The sequence below is a fragment of the Acinonyx jubatus genome, chromosome D3 (assembly GCF_027475565.1).
Source record: "Acinonyx jubatus isolate Ajub_Pintada_27869175 chromosome D3, VMU_Ajub_asm_v1.0, whole genome shotgun sequence".
In the NCBI taxonomy this organism is placed as follows: Eukaryota; Metazoa; Chordata; class Mammalia; order Carnivora; family Felidae; genus Acinonyx; species Acinonyx jubatus.
In genome coordinates, this window is record NC_069392.1 from 6757277 (window position 1) to 6775434 (window position 18158).

At 59.9% G+C, this 18158-nt stretch overlaps 1 protein-coding gene across 2 annotated transcripts in view; it reads right to left on the reverse strand.

Annotated features, from left to right (window-relative positions):
* Nucleotides 1–18158, reverse strand: part of HIP1R (huntingtin interacting protein 1 related) — a 28466-nt gene that overhangs the window by 4826 nt on the left and 5482 nt on the right. For both annotated transcript variants that reach the window (XR_008291847.1, XM_027044288.2), the window contains exons 2-18: nt 8730–8793; nt 8046–8188; nt 7757–7813; nt 6437–6517; nt 5960–6036; nt 5573–5634; nt 3687–3827; nt 2602–2659; nt 2429–2504; nt 2122–2262; nt 1960–2021; nt 1803–1875; nt 1525–1708; nt 1350–1438; nt 1146–1262; nt 948–1049; nt 480–674 (exon numbers count right to left, since the gene is read on the reverse strand). Coding sequence is in view for 1 of the 2 variants with exons in the window: in XM_027044288.2 (XP_026900089.2) it covers nt 480–674; nt 948–1049; nt 1146–1262; nt 1350–1438; nt 1525–1708; nt 1803–1875; nt 1960–2021; nt 2122–2262; nt 2429–2504; nt 2602–2659; nt 3687–3827; nt 5573–5634; nt 5960–6036; nt 6437–6517; nt 7757–7813; nt 8046–8188; nt 8730–8793 (1722 nt within the window). In the remaining variant the exon portion in view is untranslated. The remainder of the gene's footprint in view (nt 1–479; nt 675–947; nt 1050–1145; nt 1263–1349; nt 1439–1524; nt 1709–1802; nt 1876–1959; nt 2022–2121; nt 2263–2428; nt 2505–2601; nt 2660–3686; nt 3828–5572; nt 5635–5959; nt 6037–6436; nt 6518–7756; nt 7814–8045; nt 8189–8729; nt 8794–18158) is intronic.

Sequence of the window (18158 nt, forward strand, 5' to 3'; positions counted from 1 at the left end):
AAACTTAAAAAAAAAAAAAAAGGTTCCCCAGAAATGGACAACTGCATACGTTCCTGGCGGGAACAGAAACGGCACAGCCCCTCTGGTTCATGGCGTTACCCCCAACTGCCAAAGTGAAAACACCCACCAACTGATGAACAAGTACACACAACGCATTCTGGCCGTGGGACACTACTGGGCCACGACACTTGGATGAACCCGGCCAACACTGCTCGGTGAGAGAAACCAGTCCTATCGTGAGGTCCCGTCCACCTGCAATGTCTGCAATAGGTCGATCCAGAGGGGAGAGGTTGCCAGGGGCTGGGGCTGTCAGAGGGGCGTGGGGATTAACTCCTTCGTGGGTGAAGAGTTTCTTTTTGGAGTGGTAAAAATATTCTGGAAGTACAGGGCGGACGCGCAACCCTTCGGTCGATCGGGAAGCAGGCCGGGTCTCGACGCAGCTGTTGCTGTGGGGGGGGAGGGGGGAGCCGGGGCGTCACCTTGTCCGCCAGCTGCCTCTGCAGCTCAGCCGTCTCCCGAGAGCCGCGCTGCTGCTCCTGGCTCAACGCCGCCTCCTTCTCCCGCACCAGGCCCTGGGCCGCCAGCAGGTCCGCCTCCTGTCGCAGCACCGCACTGCTCAGCTCGGCCTTCTCTGCGCTCAGTGCGTCCAGCCTGGAGCTCAGCTCCGAGCCGCTCTGCAAACACCCGGCACGTGAGCAGGGTGGCCTTGCCCGCACCCCGTCCCCACCCAGGTTCACGGACCACCCCCGAGAGCCACGTTCTCCTTAATCTCCCCTTAGAGAACTTCCCGAAGGCCAGGGCCCCCTTCCCGTGTCCCCTGGGTCAGAGCTGCACCCCAGGACTGAACCAAGCTACTGGCATCCGGGCATGGCCCCGCTCACGGGAAAGAGGACCCTAACTCCTGCCCGGCCGGCTCCCGGAGGCCACCCCACATGCAGCGGCCATACCTGCTCCGTGCGGCTCAGGGCCTCCCGCGTGCGCACCAGCTCTCCCGCCTTGGCCTCCAGCTCCCTCTTGAGCTTCTCCAGCAGGTCAGTCTGCTCCTCCAGCTGGGACAGGACAGCGTGTCACGGCGGGCAGGGTGGAGGTGGGGGAAGGGACACCAGAGTCGGGGCCACGGGGGCCCACGCATGCCCGGGACGCACCTTCAGCTCGGACTCCCGTCTCTCTTGCTCCATCTGGAAGGCCAGCTGCTCCTTCACCCGCGCCACCTCCTCCTGGCTCTGCTGGGTCACCGTCAGCTGCTTGGCCGTGTCCGCGTTCTGCGCAGGTGAGGCACAGGCTCACGCTCCGCTACCGCCAGGGGGCCCCACTCAGCGTCCGCCCGTCACGCCCGTGCCTCCACCTACCTTCCTGAGCAGCTCGGCGTGTGTGCTGATGAGCTCGCTGTGCTTCTCCTTGAGCTTCTGGTAGCGCGCCTCAGTGGCGCTCGCCCTCTCTGCAGGGGGCAGGGGAGGCGGTGGTCCCCAGCTGCCCGCCCGCCCGCCGGCCGCCCCCCGCCCCGGCCCCGCGCCGCTCACGCACTCTCGGCCTCCTCGCGCAGGCCCTGGTTCCGCTCGCCTTCCCGCTGGGCGGCCCGCAGCTGGGTCAGCTCGTGGCGCAGCTGCTCGTTGTCCACCAGCGCCTTCTGCTTCTGCTTCCGCTGCTCCTCCAGCTCGGCCTCCAGCGCGTTCACCTGGCCCTTCAGCTGCGAGACGTAGCGCTGGGCCTGTGCGGCCCGAGGACGGTGGTATGGGGACCCCGTGCGCGTGTGCGCCGGTGGGGGTGCGCCACACAGCCCGGCCCCGCGACCCCGCCCTCACCTCCAGCCTGATCTTCTCCAGCTCTGCGCGGAGCGTCTCCACCTCTCTCTTCAGGGTCTCGATCTGCACGTCCCTGGGGACAGATGGCCTTCAAGGTCAGTCCTGACCACCGCACAGTCCCCGCCACAGGCGGCCCCCGGCCCTCACCTCGCCTCACCTGTCATCCTTCAAGGATCCATTGGGGGGTCCGAACGTCTGCTCAAAGAGGTCGGCCACCACCTGCCACACAAGCACGGTGACCCAGGGCCACGCCCCCGGGCCCTGCAGGCCAGGGCAGGGCGCGGGCAGAAGGACACCCCACCAAAAGGGGGAACCTCACCGCTGGTTCCCCAGCTGGGGGCCCTGTGCTGATCTCAATGAGGTTCTCGGGCTCCTCGTCCTCAGGGGCCTCCTCGGGGATCACCACCACAGGCTTGATGTGCTCGGCCAGCGCTGAGGCCCGCAGGAAGTTGGGAGGTCCCTGGGGGAGGGGCAATGAGTGGGAGCTGCTCACGGCCCCGGGGGAAGACCCTCTCAGTCGTCCCCAGCGCCCAAGTGGGGCCCCAGCAGGCACCCAGGGTCCCCCACGCGCCCAGAGTAGGAACAAGGCTGCAGCCCAGGGGCAGCCTGGGGAATATCACAGGTACCTCAGGCAGCCGGGGGATCTGGATGAGCCGCTTAAAGTAGAGCATGTCAGAGGCTCTCCGGAAGAAATTCCTGAGGCTGCAGAGGCAGATGAGGGGAGGTCACAGAGGGGCCGGACCTGGACAGGAAGCCCAGCTCACCAGGCCGCAGAGCCTCCTCCCTGCCCGGGCCATACCTGTGAAACTGCTCGTGGAACCGGTCCCTGTGGCCTTGCAGGGTGTCAGCTGGGAGACCTGAGGGCAGGGATGTTGGACAGGACTTCCCCTCTGCCCCCTGCTCTGTGACCTGCAAAGACTTAACCTTCCCTCCCTCCCGTTCCCACTCTGCTCCACCACATTCTAGAAACCATCGTAGAGGAGAGAGCACCTGCTGCCTGGCCAGGCCCCCCACCAACTGGGAGAGTGAGGTGAGGGGTTGTGAGGTGAGGGGAGACCCCTACAGGGGTGTGGCGGCTCTCGACTCTGAGAAGGGGTGGGGGGGTGGGCGCTCCAAAGTCAGCATCTTGACCACAGCAAGCCTGATCGGTGCATGCCTGTAGGGGGCGCTGTGAAATCGCTTCTGGACTCCAGCTTGGGCTGATAGCATTGCAACAGCTCATTCACCCCAGGCTCCTGGTTCTCAGGGTGGGGCGTAGGGACCAAGACCTCTTCAGAGGGTCGACCGGGGCCAAACCCTCTGTGAACGGGGAGCAAGTGACGTGCGCCTCTTTGGATGTGTCACGCCAGCCTGCGGGATGCGAGGCGCCCCAGTGGGCTGCCCTCAGAGGGCAATCCCTCCTTCAAGACCAGGGACTTCAGGGAACTGCAAACGTGTAAAACCACACCCCTCTTCTCACTAGACCCTTGTGTTGGAGAGCAGTGCTTTTCCACCGCAACTGTGGTGGTTATGTTAAGGCTAGTGTACTACGTCACATTTAACTGAGAAGTCGTTTTTAGGGGCGCCTGGGTGGCGCAGTCGGTTAAGCGTCCGTCTTCAGCTCAGGTCATGATCTTGCGGTTGATGGGTTGGAGCCCCACATCGGGCTCTGTGCAGACAGCGTGGACAGAGCCTGCTTGGGATTTTCTCTCTCTCTGTCTCTCCCCCTCCCCCCACCTCTCAAAAATAAACATTTTTTAAAAAATAACTTTTTTAAATGTCTTGATCTTCATTTCTGATACAGCCAATATCTGTCAACGTAAGCCACCTAAACACAGCCCTCTGTGGCTCCGGCTGAACCTCAGGGGGCCCGAGGCAGGGCAGCAGGGGGCCGGGGGGACTTACAGGCGTGCAGCTTGAACATGAGCTTGACTGTGTAATGGTAGAGGTGGCTGCAGTCCTGGATGACCTGGATGAGGGGAGCCAGGCGGCACTGGCCCGAGGACATCTGGGACACAGCGATGGCTGTGTTGAGCTGCCGGAAAACTGCAAACAGAGGTGGAGGGAACAGCGTGCGCATGGGAAGCTGGGATGTGGCCTCGGTGACAGGCTCGTGAGAACAGTGCAGAGGGTGGGCCCCACGCCCTCATCTCAGGGCATCGGCAGAGCAACCCTGGGAGGCAGCGGCCTGGGGACCTGCCTTGCTGGTTCTAGCCAGGCCAGGACAACTCTGTCCCAGGTCCTTGGACACAAACATGCTCCAAACTGCTAGGACAGGAGCCCCTGTGCTTTGGCTGCCCCAGATGGACCCGAGAGCCCTCACAAACTAGGGCAACAGCAGGGTCGGGGCAAAGAGAATACAGGTCAGCTCAGCAAGGGTTTCCAAGAGCCACCACGCAGTGCACCCGGAATGAGGGGCTGGAGGGATAGGGTGACTTCGAAGGTCCTGTACCCGTGGGCCTTGAGCTCATCCTCAGTCTTCGAGGGAAGAAGGAGGCTCAAAGCAGTGTAGCCAAGTGCCTCATCTTACAACTGTGATGAGAGCCACAAGGCAGCCAGATCGGGACCTGGTTCTGAAAGCCCCAAGTGACCCCAAAACCTCACTTGCACCCAGGGTCAATCTCCCCTGTCCCTGACAATCAAGCCTTTCGTGAGATCAGCCAAGTAGGAGGGCCAGGGACAAACACGAGGCTGCCCCCACCATAGCCGGCCTCTTATCTAGGGCACAGAGAGAAAGGACAACGGGCAGACCGCATGCCAGGGTGGCCCATGCACGACACAGATGCCAGGACAAGCCCTGGGGCCCTGTCCTCACCTGGCCTAGGGTGGGACCGTTTGCAAACCTCCAAGCCCAGGAGGAGCAAGACGCAGCTAAACATGGTCCTTCACCCTCTAAATCTTAACATTCAATTACATGTCACATCCAGTACATCTTCCTATAAAAACTGAAACACACATAAAATACTATTTGGGGTTTGATACGAGGCAAAACCATTTCTCCACTGAGGGGCATTCAGGATGGTTCTCCAGGGAGACGCCGGCCTGTGGACCGCTAGGCTGCCCCTTCTTTGTGCTTCATCAAGAGGTGAGTGTTGCAAGGGGCGGGGCGCCCAACTGTGGGTTTTCTCTATCTTCCCTCGTGGGGGCCGCTGTGAGAAGCACGTCTCGTCCCTGCCAGTCACAGGCCGGCGGCCACGCTCCCCAGTGGGGTCTGGGCTCCTCTGGGTACAGCTCAGAGTCCAGATCCAGGAGTGCCAGGAGGCTGCCCAGACCCACCTCACTCAAATCCCGATTTTCCCTTAAAAAGGCATTTGCTATTCGTTCTCCTACAAAGAGCACTGAGTCACCCAACAAGACATCCTGAAGCTGCCGCCCAGAACAATCCCCTCTGCGGCCCCGAGAGCTCGAGCCCTCTGAGATTTCCTGTCCAGCAGCTGCTGGGTCCCTGGGCTGTGAAGTCCATGACTCACAGGCCTTTTACAGCAGGAAACACGCAAGATGACCCAAACCAACTCTCTCCTGGGAGGGCTCTGCAGATGCCCGACGCAGGGGGAGCCGAGTCAGGAGGGGGCGCCGCTGCCTGGACACCTCTGAGGCCTGGCGCCCTGCAGGAGCAGTGGACACCTCTCCCCATGTCCTGGGGGCACCTGGAGGCCCCCTCACCCCCTCCTAGCAGGGGCATGGACACCGGGGGCAGAATAAGCTGGTGGGGCTAACTTCTCATCCAGCTCTGGGCCCTGAGGAACCACGCAGAACCCAAGGGGGCCGGGCCTCCTCCTTGCTTGGCTTACCTGATTCAGAAAGCCTCAGCTCACAGTCCATGTAATCAAACATCTCCACGGTGAGCTGGAAGCTACAAGGGGAAGGCGGAGGGCTGAGCAGAGGGGCAGGGGACTCACCGCACGAGACCCGCCCCCCAGGCGGGAAGAGGGAACACGGTTCATCCAAGAGCCTCTGCGCCGGACAGCCATCTTTCAGCCAAAGAGGCCAGATTCCAAATAAACCCCAGCCCTTGAACTTCAGCCTCATTTCCTGGGAACGGGACCCTCTGCCCCAGCCAGCCGCTGATGAGCACCTGGCCTCATGGACCCAGAGTGTGGAACGCTGAGGGAGCCACCGGGGAAACTGAGGGAGAAAGGAGGTGGCGCCAGGCAGCCACACTGTCCTGAGGGACTCACATATTGTTGACGTCGGTCCCAGCAGTTTTCTCCAACACTTCGTCCGTCACTTCCAGGCCCGCAGGAAACTGGGGGTGCTGTGGAGAGGACACCCCCACTCAGCTGAGGCCCATGCTGGCCCCGGCCCAGAACGGGTTCTAGCTTCTGAGGAAAGGAAGAGATGCTGGGGATGCCTCTATCTGCCCCGGGCACTGGCAGAGGGGGCTGCAGGTGACGGGACAGATGGGGGACAGGGAGGAGGGGACGTCCAACCAGGGCAAGAGGCTGCCTGGAGCCAAGGGCAGAGCAGACACTCCCCCCGGCATTAGAGGAAAACGTCTCAAGTTGCCCTGACTCTCAAGGCACCCTGGGCACCTCTGGTTTCCCCTCAGGTCAAGGTTGGGACACAGTAGATGCCACCACCCGGCTTCCCAGGATATCACAGAGAGAAAAGCCCAGGTCCTCCACCCCCAGCCCCATGACGCCCAAGGAAACTACCTTGAGATGGAAGGAGATTTTGGTCAGCAAGAGTTTGGTATAAACATTCACCAGCTGTCCGTAGCGGTCATGCAAATGTCCCTGTGGAGAAAGGAGCGCTGGGATGAGGGTCTCCCGCCCCAGGAACATGCCCACAAATCCTACAGGACCTGTTCACGCTTTGGGGCCAACAAGACAGCAGAGGTGGGAAGGTGCAGGACGCCAGCTGAGTGTCCCTCCCCCACCTGCCACACGGACAGACGTTCACGTACAAATACCGCTCAGCCCTCCAGAGGCCGCCAACACATCCCTCCTAAGGGCCTCTGCCAGCCCTACGCTTTGTCTACGGCTCTTTGTTGTTTGTTTGTTTTTTTTTAATTTTACTCCTAGTCCTTCTTGCCAAAGAAACTCTTGCGAGAAGAAGGCTCTTTGTCCAGGGCAACAGGCCAGCTCAGAGTTGGGACGCTTCATTAAAATGCTGGTGGCAGCCGAGGAGGCACATTCTGCCGGGTCCGTGTACACATCCTCCCAGCTGCCTCCCCGGTCACCTCCAAACACCGTGGCCCCTGCAAGCACGCCAACTGGGCCTGTGTCCGCAAACACCACCACGGGCACTATTTTCTTGACTTCAAGGGACATCTGTGAGACACAGCAGTTCGTGTCTACGCCAGCAGGGCCTCCCTCTACAGCCCAGCTCCGAGGCCTGCCCCGACCCCGGCCTACCCCATGAGGTCCCAGCAGTACTCCCAGGTGACAAATAAGGCCAGAGGTCCTGTCCCCACCCCCATATTCCCTGAGGTCTTAGAGTAGATCTAGAATACAAGCTTTTGGGGCTTCCAAACTTTATTATGGATAAGAATCTTCTGGAAGTTTTTTGAACCCAGTTTCCAATCCTGAGATTCTAAAGCAGCCCCAGTCAGGGGGGGGGGGGGTGGGTGGTGGCGGGCAAGGAGTCCGTACCCCTCACATTGGCTGTAACCGCCAGTCAGACACTCAGACTGAGGTGTCGCCACATTTCCCAGCTCACAGGGACCACAGGGCTGCTGAGTTTCTGGAGCTAGGGGGCCCGTTAGTTATGCATTTGGAGCTTCCCAGACAAGACCTTAAAAGCAAGGTTGAGGTTTCATTTACTGACGTCCGTCTGCCCCCAATGTCTCCCCAGATAACATTGTGACTTCTACTCTGAGGGAAAGGAGGGAAAAGACACCCATCTGCAAGGAGCTCCCATTCACTCGGCCCCACGAGCTGGGGGTCAGGACGCCAAGCGGGACCGTGGCTGGGCTTTCTGGACGATTCCCTCTGCAAGGTTCTAAGGCCGCCATGCTTGCTCCCTGCACTTACCCACAGATCTCCGATCTCCCGAATGTTGCTCCGATGGCGTTGGCAGTCATGTAGCACCTGCAGTGGCAGCAGGGGGGGGGGGGGGGAGGGGAGGTATGAAGAACCCGGACTCACGCGGGCGGGGTCCCAGCGTATGCACCGCCCATGCTGGCTGGCACACCGAGGGCAGAGAGGGGTGGGGACAGGGACACTGCTCTGCCTCCCTGGGGTGCTGGCCTGCTCAGGCAGCAGCAGGTGGAGGGCCCGAGAGCCCCGCCCCTGTCAGCACCAGTGGAGAGTGGCGACTCACATTCGGGTGCCCATCTCGGAGGACCTTGTGGAGCACGTGGCAGAACTTCCAGCTGAGGATAGAGCTGCTGGGAAGGGGCAGACCAATGGCGTAGGACCAGAAGGTGAAGGCCCCCTTCTCATGGTGAGTGCCCAGAATGATGCCTACCAGGGTCAAGGCCAAGTGCAAGAGGCAGAGACTCAAGTGTAGGGAAGGCTGGGGTGCTCAGCGAGTGCAGCTGAGTGACGCAGGGAGAAGGCTGGCCCCTCACCCACAGCCACCCAGCACCTTCTCCCGACACCCCTCTCCCACCACGTCTGCAGGAGTTCACCGAAAGCGATGGTTTTCTGCCAAGGTCAATCCTCACAGATTTAACCGGGACCGACAGCCCAAGACTACAGATGGTGTTGCCCAGATGGGACTGAGAATGTAAAAGCAGCAGAGCAAGGCAGGAGACCCGGCTGGCCCGGGGCCACACGAGCATGCGCCTTCTCGGGCCTCTGTCTTGTCGAGGGCACGCTTCACAAAGCTCTGGTGGCCAGCCACCTGCACTGTTCCCCGCCCCCCAATTCACTTCCCACCAAGTCCACAGTCAGAGATAATAACGCAGGGCAGGCCCACACCCTCCTCTCACTCTCCCTGCCTCCCCCCAGAGACCAAGAGGGACAGCGTCCGGCCTGCCCGAAGCAGGGAAGGGAAGGATACGCCGGGCATGCTTCTCCTTCACGGGGGCCTCCTGGGTGTTGATGGCTTTGCTGATGCTGATGGCCTGGGAGGGAAGAGAGGAGGCAGAGTTCAGAAACTCACCAGGCAGACTTCTCCAGAAGACACAGGATGGATTCTTCCCGTCAGCCAAAGGAAGGTGTAGAGACGCAGAGGAAAAGGAAGTTCTCTCAACCTAAGCGAACCAGAGCTCTGAAGACTTTTCTTTTATTTGACTCATACAGCTCAAAATGAGTTAATACCCGATGCCAAAAAGCCCCTGGGAGCCTTCTAGGGGCTAGGATATAAGGACAGAGGCTGGCTGGTAGCTGCAGGACCCCACCTCTGGGCAGACACCTGTGTGTGCTTAGTTCACCCCAGAAGGGGAGGCCCCCTGGGCCCCAGCGGGAGCGGCCACTTGCAACAACGTGGCATCCTCCGCCCTATCCCTCCTGAGCCCTCGTGAAGACACGTGTGTCACCCCCCACCCACATTACTGTGGGGCAAGGCCACACGGCCACTACACGGAAACACGGGACAAACCCAGGTCCTGTGGCCCGTCTGCCACGCAGGCCGCCTCCCTCCTGGATGGGGACAAGTCCTGACTCGGTGCCTACCCTCACTGAAGCAGATGGTGACCGTGGCCCCTACTGGGAGCAGTGGGAAGTGGGGGGATCCGCTCAGCATACCTGCTGCTGCCACTTGGGCACTGAGCAAGCAGCCATGTCACTTGTGGGCAGAGGTCCTCACCCATGTCCACCTGCTGGGGTCCTGTCTCCTCCCCCTTAGGTCAGAGCCTCCACAGCCCGAGGCCTCCTGGATGGGACTGCTCCCTCAGCAAAGGGCCCCAGCACTTAACGCCGGTCCCAGCTTTCCTCGAGGGGATGTTTTATTCCTCTACCTGCAGGCAGGTTCTACAGGCCTCTGTCCAGCTGCCCAGCACTGAGCTGGGGACATCAATGTTTGTGGCTGGAGAAGAGCCGCCTATGTCCCCTGGTGGGAGCGACAGGCAGGTGCCCGGCAAACCTACAGACGCGATCCTTCCGTCCACCACTGGTCCCTCCCCAGGCCTCACGGCAGCCTGCCCCACAGGCCATGCAGGATCTGCAATGGCTGAGCAAGGGTTGGGGCTGCCATGTGCCCTCACCCTGCAGCCCGGGACCCATGCCGGTAGGTCAAGGCCTTGTCAATAGGACACGTTTGTGTGGTGGCCTGACTCAGACAGGAGTGGGGAGGGGATAGGGCAGAGGGAGCCCCACAGGGCAGCCCCGACACTTGTTTTCCTCTTAGCCCAGAGGCCGCCACGCCATCCACCTCCAGCATCCTCAGAGCGTAACTGCCCAGCCTGGCCAGGAGGCGGTTCACCCCTGCACACGTCCACCACGAACCGACTTTGGGCCTACTTGGCAAGGCTGTGAGATTTCCTCTGTCGGTAAGAAAAGCAACCCCACAGGAGCAGAGCCAGGCCTCTCCCATCAGGCACGCAGCTGCTGAAACCGGCCCAGCCCCCGCCCCCCCCCGCCCACCCCCCCCAGAGCCCACTGTGACCCCACTCACGGGACGCAGGAGTGCCGACCCCACACTGGGCCTCTCAGGGGCCACTCTCCTGGTGTCCCATCCCAGGGTCCCAACGGAAACCCAGACAGGCTCTGGCTTCTCTTATTCCCAAAGCTGCGGCGAGCCAGACCTGGAAGGCTCCCTTGGCCATCTGTGTGCCCAACCTCCGCCAGCACAGCCTCCCTGAGGCCTCAGCGCCTGGCTTTGTTCAACAAGCATCACTGAGCAGCCGCCGGGAGAGAAGTCGAGCCCAGCCCCTACTTCTCCCGGCCCCACATAACCACCACACCCCACCCAGGCAGAACTCTGTCCACCACAGTGGTGGCGACACTGATGATCACCAACTGCCGTCTCCTGGGTGATTACACTGTTCAGGGAACAGGCGACACCTCCAGCAACAGCCTTAGGAAGTGGGCATGAGCCCATCTTCCTGATGAGAAAACTGAAGTATAGAGAGGTTAGGTGTCCTCTCTGTACAGCTACTAAGGACAAAGCCAGGTCCGGCTGCCTGTTGTGTCCTTAGCGACTCTGCCATACAGCGTCCCAGGCTCCTCCCTCCCATACGGGCACAGAGCTGGGAAGGGGCAGGCAGGGGTGGCCGTGCACAGGGCAAGGGCGTAGGGCCACACCTCCCCCAGCAGCACGCAGCTGCCAGCTCATAAGCCGGGAGTGTCCGGTCTCTGGGGGTGTGTAACTCCATCCCCCAGCTGCCCTGACACCTGAGCTGGCTCTTCTGACGACTGCCACCTGGTCTAGCCTGATCCGGAAGATTCGGGGCAAAAGCAGAGCCGAAGCGACACATGCTGAACAGGCCCAGGAGGAGGCTGTGGATGCAGAGACGCAACCCCAAGTCAGAGCAAGCTGAAGGGGCGCCCACAGTAACTGCTCTCCCTCCTGAAGGCCAGTGCTTTCTCCTCCTGGGGTCTGCAGCTGGAGAGCAGAGGCAGAGACGCACCCTAAAGGGACAGGCTGGCTAGGGCCCAGCAAGGGAGGGGAGTGGTGGGGCGGGCAGCCCTTTCCTCCGAGCAGGGAGGAGGCAGGGAGGAAGCCGTACGCAGCAGGAGCCAGCAGTGCGTGGCTGAGCCAAGGTGGGGCGCCAGGGTGAGGCAGTCCCGCCTCCCAGTCGTCCCCCGGGTCACTCAACACAGCCTGTACTTCACCGATGGTCCAAATGTATACTGAGCACCCGCTCACTGCTGGGCACTGGACCCCTCGAAAGACCACCCCCACCACCACCCCTTTTGGGTCTCTGCTCACCAGTCCCATTCCTGCTGCCACCCTATGTGTCTCCCCTGATTAATGCTTTTCCATGTACTCAGCTACTCAGCACCCCCTGACAAGGATGTCTTCCTTATTTGTCTATTATCTGAAGGTGAACGCCATGAGGGAAGTGTTTCTGCCTCTCCGGCTACCCCCAGCCCCTAGATGGTGGCCGGCACATGGAAGATCTCCCAAAGCGGGAGCCCCGGTGAGATGTGGTGTCTTGGGCACACGGCAGGATCTGGCCATCAGGCTCCTCCTCTCTCCCCCACCCGCCCTCCCAGTGCTGGCGGCAGGAGCAGGGTCCCTCCCGGGGTGGGAACACGGCCCCGTTGTGTGCAGGGCAGCAGATGTGTGGGTCGGGAAGCCTCACAAGGAGGCACAGTGTTCACACAGAGGGAGTCTGTGCACACTTCACAGGGCCTCGCTTTTCCTACCAGGCACAGCAGCCAAGCCTCGTCCCGGGAGGGGATGTCAGGCTCCGGGGACCCCGTCTGCCTCCCTGGCCGGTCCTGAGTGGGCTGCAGGGGTGGGAAGAGCTTCAGGGTTCTTCTCCGTAGCGTCGGAATCTACGCGGGGCGACTGCGACACAGCTCAGCTTCTAGGGTTTACAGTCTCAAGGCGGCTCCACACAGCGGGGTATCCTCACAATAGCCTGCCAGGTGGCTGGGGGGAAATTCAGAGGGGAACCCAGCACTGCCATGTGGGTTCTCTCCAGCCTGCCGGCCTGAAAAATAGGCTTCTTCTGGCCCTGGTACAGCCACCTAGGCCAGAACTACCCCGGCAGCTCTGACAACAGCAAATTTAATCCCTCACGGCTGGCGGGATCAATTGCCATGGAGAGAAACAGCTTGGAGTGGAATGGATTGATCAGAGGCCCTGATGCCTGGGTGGAAAACCCAGAGCTGGAGAGAAGGGTCCTGGGGTGGGAGGGAGGACAGGTGGTGACTGTCTGGGGATCTGTCTGCTTATCTGACTCCTGGGGAAAAGAGGGAACAGTTCCCTTGACCTTTCAGTGGTTGGGATGGGGGGGCCAGGGAGTGGTTCTCCCACTGCAGGAAATCAGGACAAGAACAATAGTGGGGAATTCCGGGGCAGCCGTGAGACCCCAGAAATGCTCAGGGGGACTTCGGTGGGAGCTGGACGGTCTGCAGAGACAGGTTTCTTAGACCGGGGAGCAGGAGACAGTGAACGGTTTTATGGGCATTCAGGCCACTGCTGCCCTTTCTGTGCTGGAAAAAGCCAACAAGTCCACATTCGAGGCCCTGGGCAGCCACCTCGCCTGCAACCCTCCACTTGCTCCACCCAGTGTCTGGATGGTGAGCGGCTGGACCTTCCGAGGGGCAGAGGCGGGTACAAGGCGGGTACAGGCTAAGGGATGGGAAGGCTCCGGCATGCTCTGGAGACAGAAGCAAAATCGCTTTCACCGGGAAGCTGGTAAAAGGTGTATTTCATGCCACAACGACAGCAAACTAGACTAACTTAATAATAAAATGATTTTTATCAAGTTCGGCCATGGGCCAAGCTGCGTGCTGAGCACTTTACCAGTATTACCTCATTTAATCTCCTAAGTAACCTAGGAGGAGGCAGATGAGGAAAATCGAGGCTTAAAGAAGGTAATCACTTGCCCAAGGTCACAATAATGAAACGTTGACCAAGTGCTTTTGCCCTACCAGGCACTGTTCTAAGTGCTTTGCATATTGACTTGACCCTCACACAGCCCTCCCTCCCCCATTCACACGGAGAGAGAATCTGCAGGACTAGACCCAGGCTGCCCGGCTCTGGAAACTGTCCTCTCGGCCACCACTCCACCACTGGGTCCTGGAGGAGGGAGGCTGAGCCAAGGAAGCAGTGCGTCAACAGACGTCCTTCTTTGTCCCGCCACAGGAACCCTGCACCCCCTGGCCACTACCGCTCAGGGAGGACCTGGCCCGACTCCAAGGCAGAACACACACTCTGCATCAGGGATTCGTTCAAGCATCGGGGCGGCACCGAGAAGCTCACGGGCCCCCATGGCTCCCCACTCCTGTGAGCAAGGGCATCTGACTCTGGGCTCTGACCTTCATCTCCGCTTACTCTGGCTCCCTCCCAGGGCAACTTCTGTCCTGCAGCCAGGACAAGCGAAGCCTGGGGACGCAATCCAAGGACCAGGCCGGAGAGAGCGGCCAATGGCGCCCGTCCCTGGATGAGCAACTGGCAGGGACACTCACCAGGAAACATCCCAGCAGGTGCTGGTTCGGGAAGGAGGAAACCCTCGAGGTGGCCAGGCCAGGACCGGAGCCACAGCAGGTGGTACCTGAGAGGCTCGGTACCTGCTGTGGACTCCAGACGGAAGCAAGGCCTTGAGGCGTGGATGTGGTCAGTGAAGCGAGAGGACCAAACTTGGAAACCCCACTCAGTAGCTGCTCACAGCAACCCAGTCCCTGCCCCATCAGCTGTGGGGCTTCACAAAGAGCAAAGGGGACCCCAGGAAGTTTGGGGAGAGCCACACAGCCAAGGAGGGTAGTGGGGAGGAGAGTCACTGAGGACAGAGCAAGAGTGTGGGCAGCTCACAGAGCCACAGCTCCTCAGCCCGACATTCACCAACGTCAGTTACACTATGATTGTTTTAAAAATTTTTTTTATTATTTATTTTTTGAGAGAGAGAGACAGCATGAGCAGAGGAGGGGCAGAGAGGTAGGGAGACGCAGAACCCGAAGCAGGCTCCAGGCTCCGAGCTGTCAGCACAGAGCCGGATGCAGGGCTGGAACTCACAAACAGTGAGATCGTGACCTGAGCCGAAGTCGGACACTCAACCGACTGAGCCACCCAGGCGCCCCCAGTTACCCTGTTCTGCAAACCCCCAGCCCTCACTCAGCAAGGGGCTAAGTGGCTGCAGAGGACGCAGCCCTGGCTGTCCTCTGTGAGGTCAGACATCCTAAAGACCCCTTCGCCAGGGGACAAAGACAGGTCTTCTCACCGGCCCCACCGGTGATGCTGCTGCACCCCGGCCCGCACACACACTCACATCATCCCATCTCACTGGGGAGCCTTCGCTTCGGAAACTTTCCCTTTCCAGATGGAGGCTTCCCCATCTGGGAAGCAGGAATGAAAACCCCTGGGTCTTCTAGGATGCAAACATGCACAAAGCCTGTCCGAACACCTTGCTTTGTCGCAGCCACACACTTCCCCCTTTTCTTCCTCACAGGGCCAACCAGGTCCCAGCCTCCAGGCGCATCTCCCCTCACCCAGCTCTCCACTAAAATGCTTCTTCCCGGAGGATATTCCCCAACCATCCTCTCCGGAGAGCAGCCTCCCATTCACTTCCCTGAGGACATTTATTACCCGAAACCGTCTTGTTTACCACTTAGTCTCAGCTTTTACCTCTGACCCCCAAACAGATGTCCACGGCACAAGGGACTCTGTGAGTCCCGCTCCCTGCTGTATCCCCAGTCCCCAAACCCGTGCCTGGCGGTCAATAAATCTTTATTGGATGAGTCAGAGTGAACACTTGAATGAACAAAAGCTCCTTCACATGTACTTTCTGGTTAAATTCAAGGCAGCGAGTGAGTGTCTTTCTCCAGCTAATAATTTAACCTCTAGTTAAGTAGTAAAAGCAACTATAAAACAATTTCTATTCTTAAAATCGGTCCTGAAATGAATCAGACTCAAGCCTCCTTGTGCCGTTATCACGACACTTCACAGAGGCACTCAGTGGGGCACAAAAACGTCCTTCAAAGAGCCAAGGCACGGGGACAGGCAGAGAGGTGGGTTGCTCTCCGAAGAGTTGTTTGAAGGACAGCAAGACCTCGAGACCTCATTCAAAAGCGTTTGCCTTCTCAAAGGCCATCTCAAAGGCCACTGCCGCACGCAAACACAGGATTTCTGCAGCTGGGGCGGCGCTGGGATGTGGTCACATGCAGAGCAGGGAGGCGCCCGGCAGCTTGCTAATTCTGGCAGATGGGAAGTCAGTGACGCAACACTGTCCTACCCTGATTCCTTCAACCGCTCAACTGGCATCTCTCGTCATTCACATGCCCCAGTCCCCGCTCAGTCCTGGCCCTGCGATCACCCAGTTTAGGAAACTGCAGGGCCCTGTTGACACCTACCCCTCCTGACGGCCGGCGGGAGCTTCCCTGTCACTGGGACGCAGCTAACAAGTGGCAGCTGGACCAATGCCACTTCTCCCCAGGGCCCTGCAGGTGACAGGCAAAGAGGAGGATGACGCAGCTTCGAGTCCCGCCTCCGTAGGCTGCTTCTGAATGGACAGGGAGCCAGCCTGGGCGGCTTCCTTCCTCGGGCCCTGGTGATATCAGTCCACAGACCTGTCTGTCCCACAAGCCAGGGGGCTGAGTCACTACCCCCTGGCAGGGGAACCCACTACAGTTTGAGGAGTGTGTTTATTTCAACCAGAGGAAACAAAATCCTGCCTGGACTCAACTTTTCTCCACGGGCTCAGTCCTTCCCTGGGGTGGGTGCCTTGGGTGGCTTAGGTCTCACCAAGTGACAGCATCAAAGAAGGGAGACCTGCTGGCCCCGTGGCCTCGGTTCAGCCACACACAGCAAGCGTGTCTCCTCAGCGCTAGGACGGAGGAGGAGCCAACAGGTCCTGCCTGAGGATCTCGGGGTTCAGCAGGTAGTACTCAGGGGCTCAGAGGGGAAAGCAATGCGATCCCTGCTCCTGTGGACCGGAACACACGCCCACCCTCACAGCAGCCACGGACAGGGGGACAGGGGGACAGGGACACAGGGAGACGGCGTTTAGGTCAGGAGGACCGGGGGAGCATAGCAAGGCTTGTGCAGGGGGGTTAAGCGGCTGACGGCTTCACCAACGAGGGCATATTTGAGTCCGCCCTGAGATCAAGGGAGGAGGAAGGCCAGCAGCGCAGCCCGGCTGGCAAAGGCATCCCCACTCTTTGCGCCAAGCGTCTCAGGTTAACAGACTGGGTTTCCCTGACCCTCGGCCAAACCGGCTCCGACTCCCGAGTTTCCACCGCAGCCGTGGGACTGAGCAAACCAGTGCCCAGTTGGGTTTCATTCACAAATGGGTCCGGCCTGGGGCAGGCTGGGATGCTGGCCTGGGGGCAAGGTGCTGGCTGCCCCCAACCTCGGGGCCTCCTCCCGGAGAAGGGGAAGTGCTTCTGGAGTGTGGGCACTTGCAGGCTCATTCTCCCAGGAAGAGGCTGTTCCCCACCTTCCCGTGTCCGCCCACCCCTGCAGCAGATCGGCCTCTCTTCCCAACAGCCCTCGCTCTCCCTTTATAGATGGCTACACTAGGGGCCCAGGGACAGGACCCTACAGGGACACTGGGTTTTATTTCTGCTTTTGTCTACAGCAAAACCGCTACCACACGGCATTTCCTCTGCACCAGGCAGTCCTGCACCGTGAAGTCCCAAGTGCCCCCGCCGCTCTGGGACGTGTGCAGGATTCTATCTCCATTCTGCAGGGAAGTCCTGCTCTGAGCCGCTCCGCCAAAGCACACCCGTCCTCCTCGCACTTCTCCCACCTCCTGCACGGAGACAAAAGCTCCAGGAGAGGACACAGGCGGCCTTTGCCTCCCTGTGGCACACCCAAGGCACCAGGCATAAGCCACACAGCCAATGGTCCTCACCGACGTGCCACGGGGACAAATGGCCGTCCACAAGAGGAAGGGGAAAGGGAAGGACCAGCAGCCCCATCCCCACCTCAGCTTGGACCAACAGGTCACATGACACCCCGAGAGCACAGGGAGATTCTGGAGGATTCTGGCAGTCCAGGGAGTCAGGAAGTCAGCTGCCTGCCTGAGCATCACCAAGGGGAGGGCATGTGGGTGTGAGACAGCTGTGCACGTGGCAGGAAGGGCATAGCTCACCACCCATGACCCACCCCAGCTGACTCGGGACTCTGGTGAGGGGGCAGCACCCTAGGTGGGCTGTGTGCCTGTCTCTTTCCCTCCTTTTCAGAATGCCTTGGCTCACCTCCGTTCTTCAGCCATTCGATCTGTCTGCACCAGATGCCAGGCCCTGTGCCCACATGTGGGCACCTCATGCCCCCCACGACGGTGGGGGGACCGAAATGGGAGAGTCCTGGCTGTCCCCCACATGGTTTAGACTCCTTCCCAAATTCACAGGCCAGGGGACATTTTTTTGGTAAACATTTAAATGAGGCCCAAAAAGGGGTTAGTGACTTAGAGTGTTAGAATACCAGTGTTTAGGGGCGCCTGGGTGGCTCAGTCGGTTAAGTGTCCGCCTCTTGGTTTTGGCTCAGGTCATGGTCTCCTGGCTCGTGAGTTCAAGCCCCGCTACAGGCTCTGCACTGACAGTATGGAGCCTGCTTGGGATTCTCTCTCTCTGCCCCTCCCTCTCTCTAAAAATAAATAAATAAACTTTAAAAAAAAAAAAAAAAAGAGGGGCACCTGGGTGGCTTGGTCGGTTAAGTGCCCAACTTAGGCTCAGGTCATGATCTCCCAGCTTGTGGGTTCAAGCCCCACATCAGGCTCTGCGCTGATAGCTCAGAGCCTGGAGCCTGCTTCGGATTCTGTCTCCCACACTCTCTGCCCTTCCCCCACTTGCACTCTTTCTCTCAAAAATAAATAAACATTAAAAAAAAATGTTAAACACCACAACGTTCATAAGGAATAAAAAAAGACACGAAAGT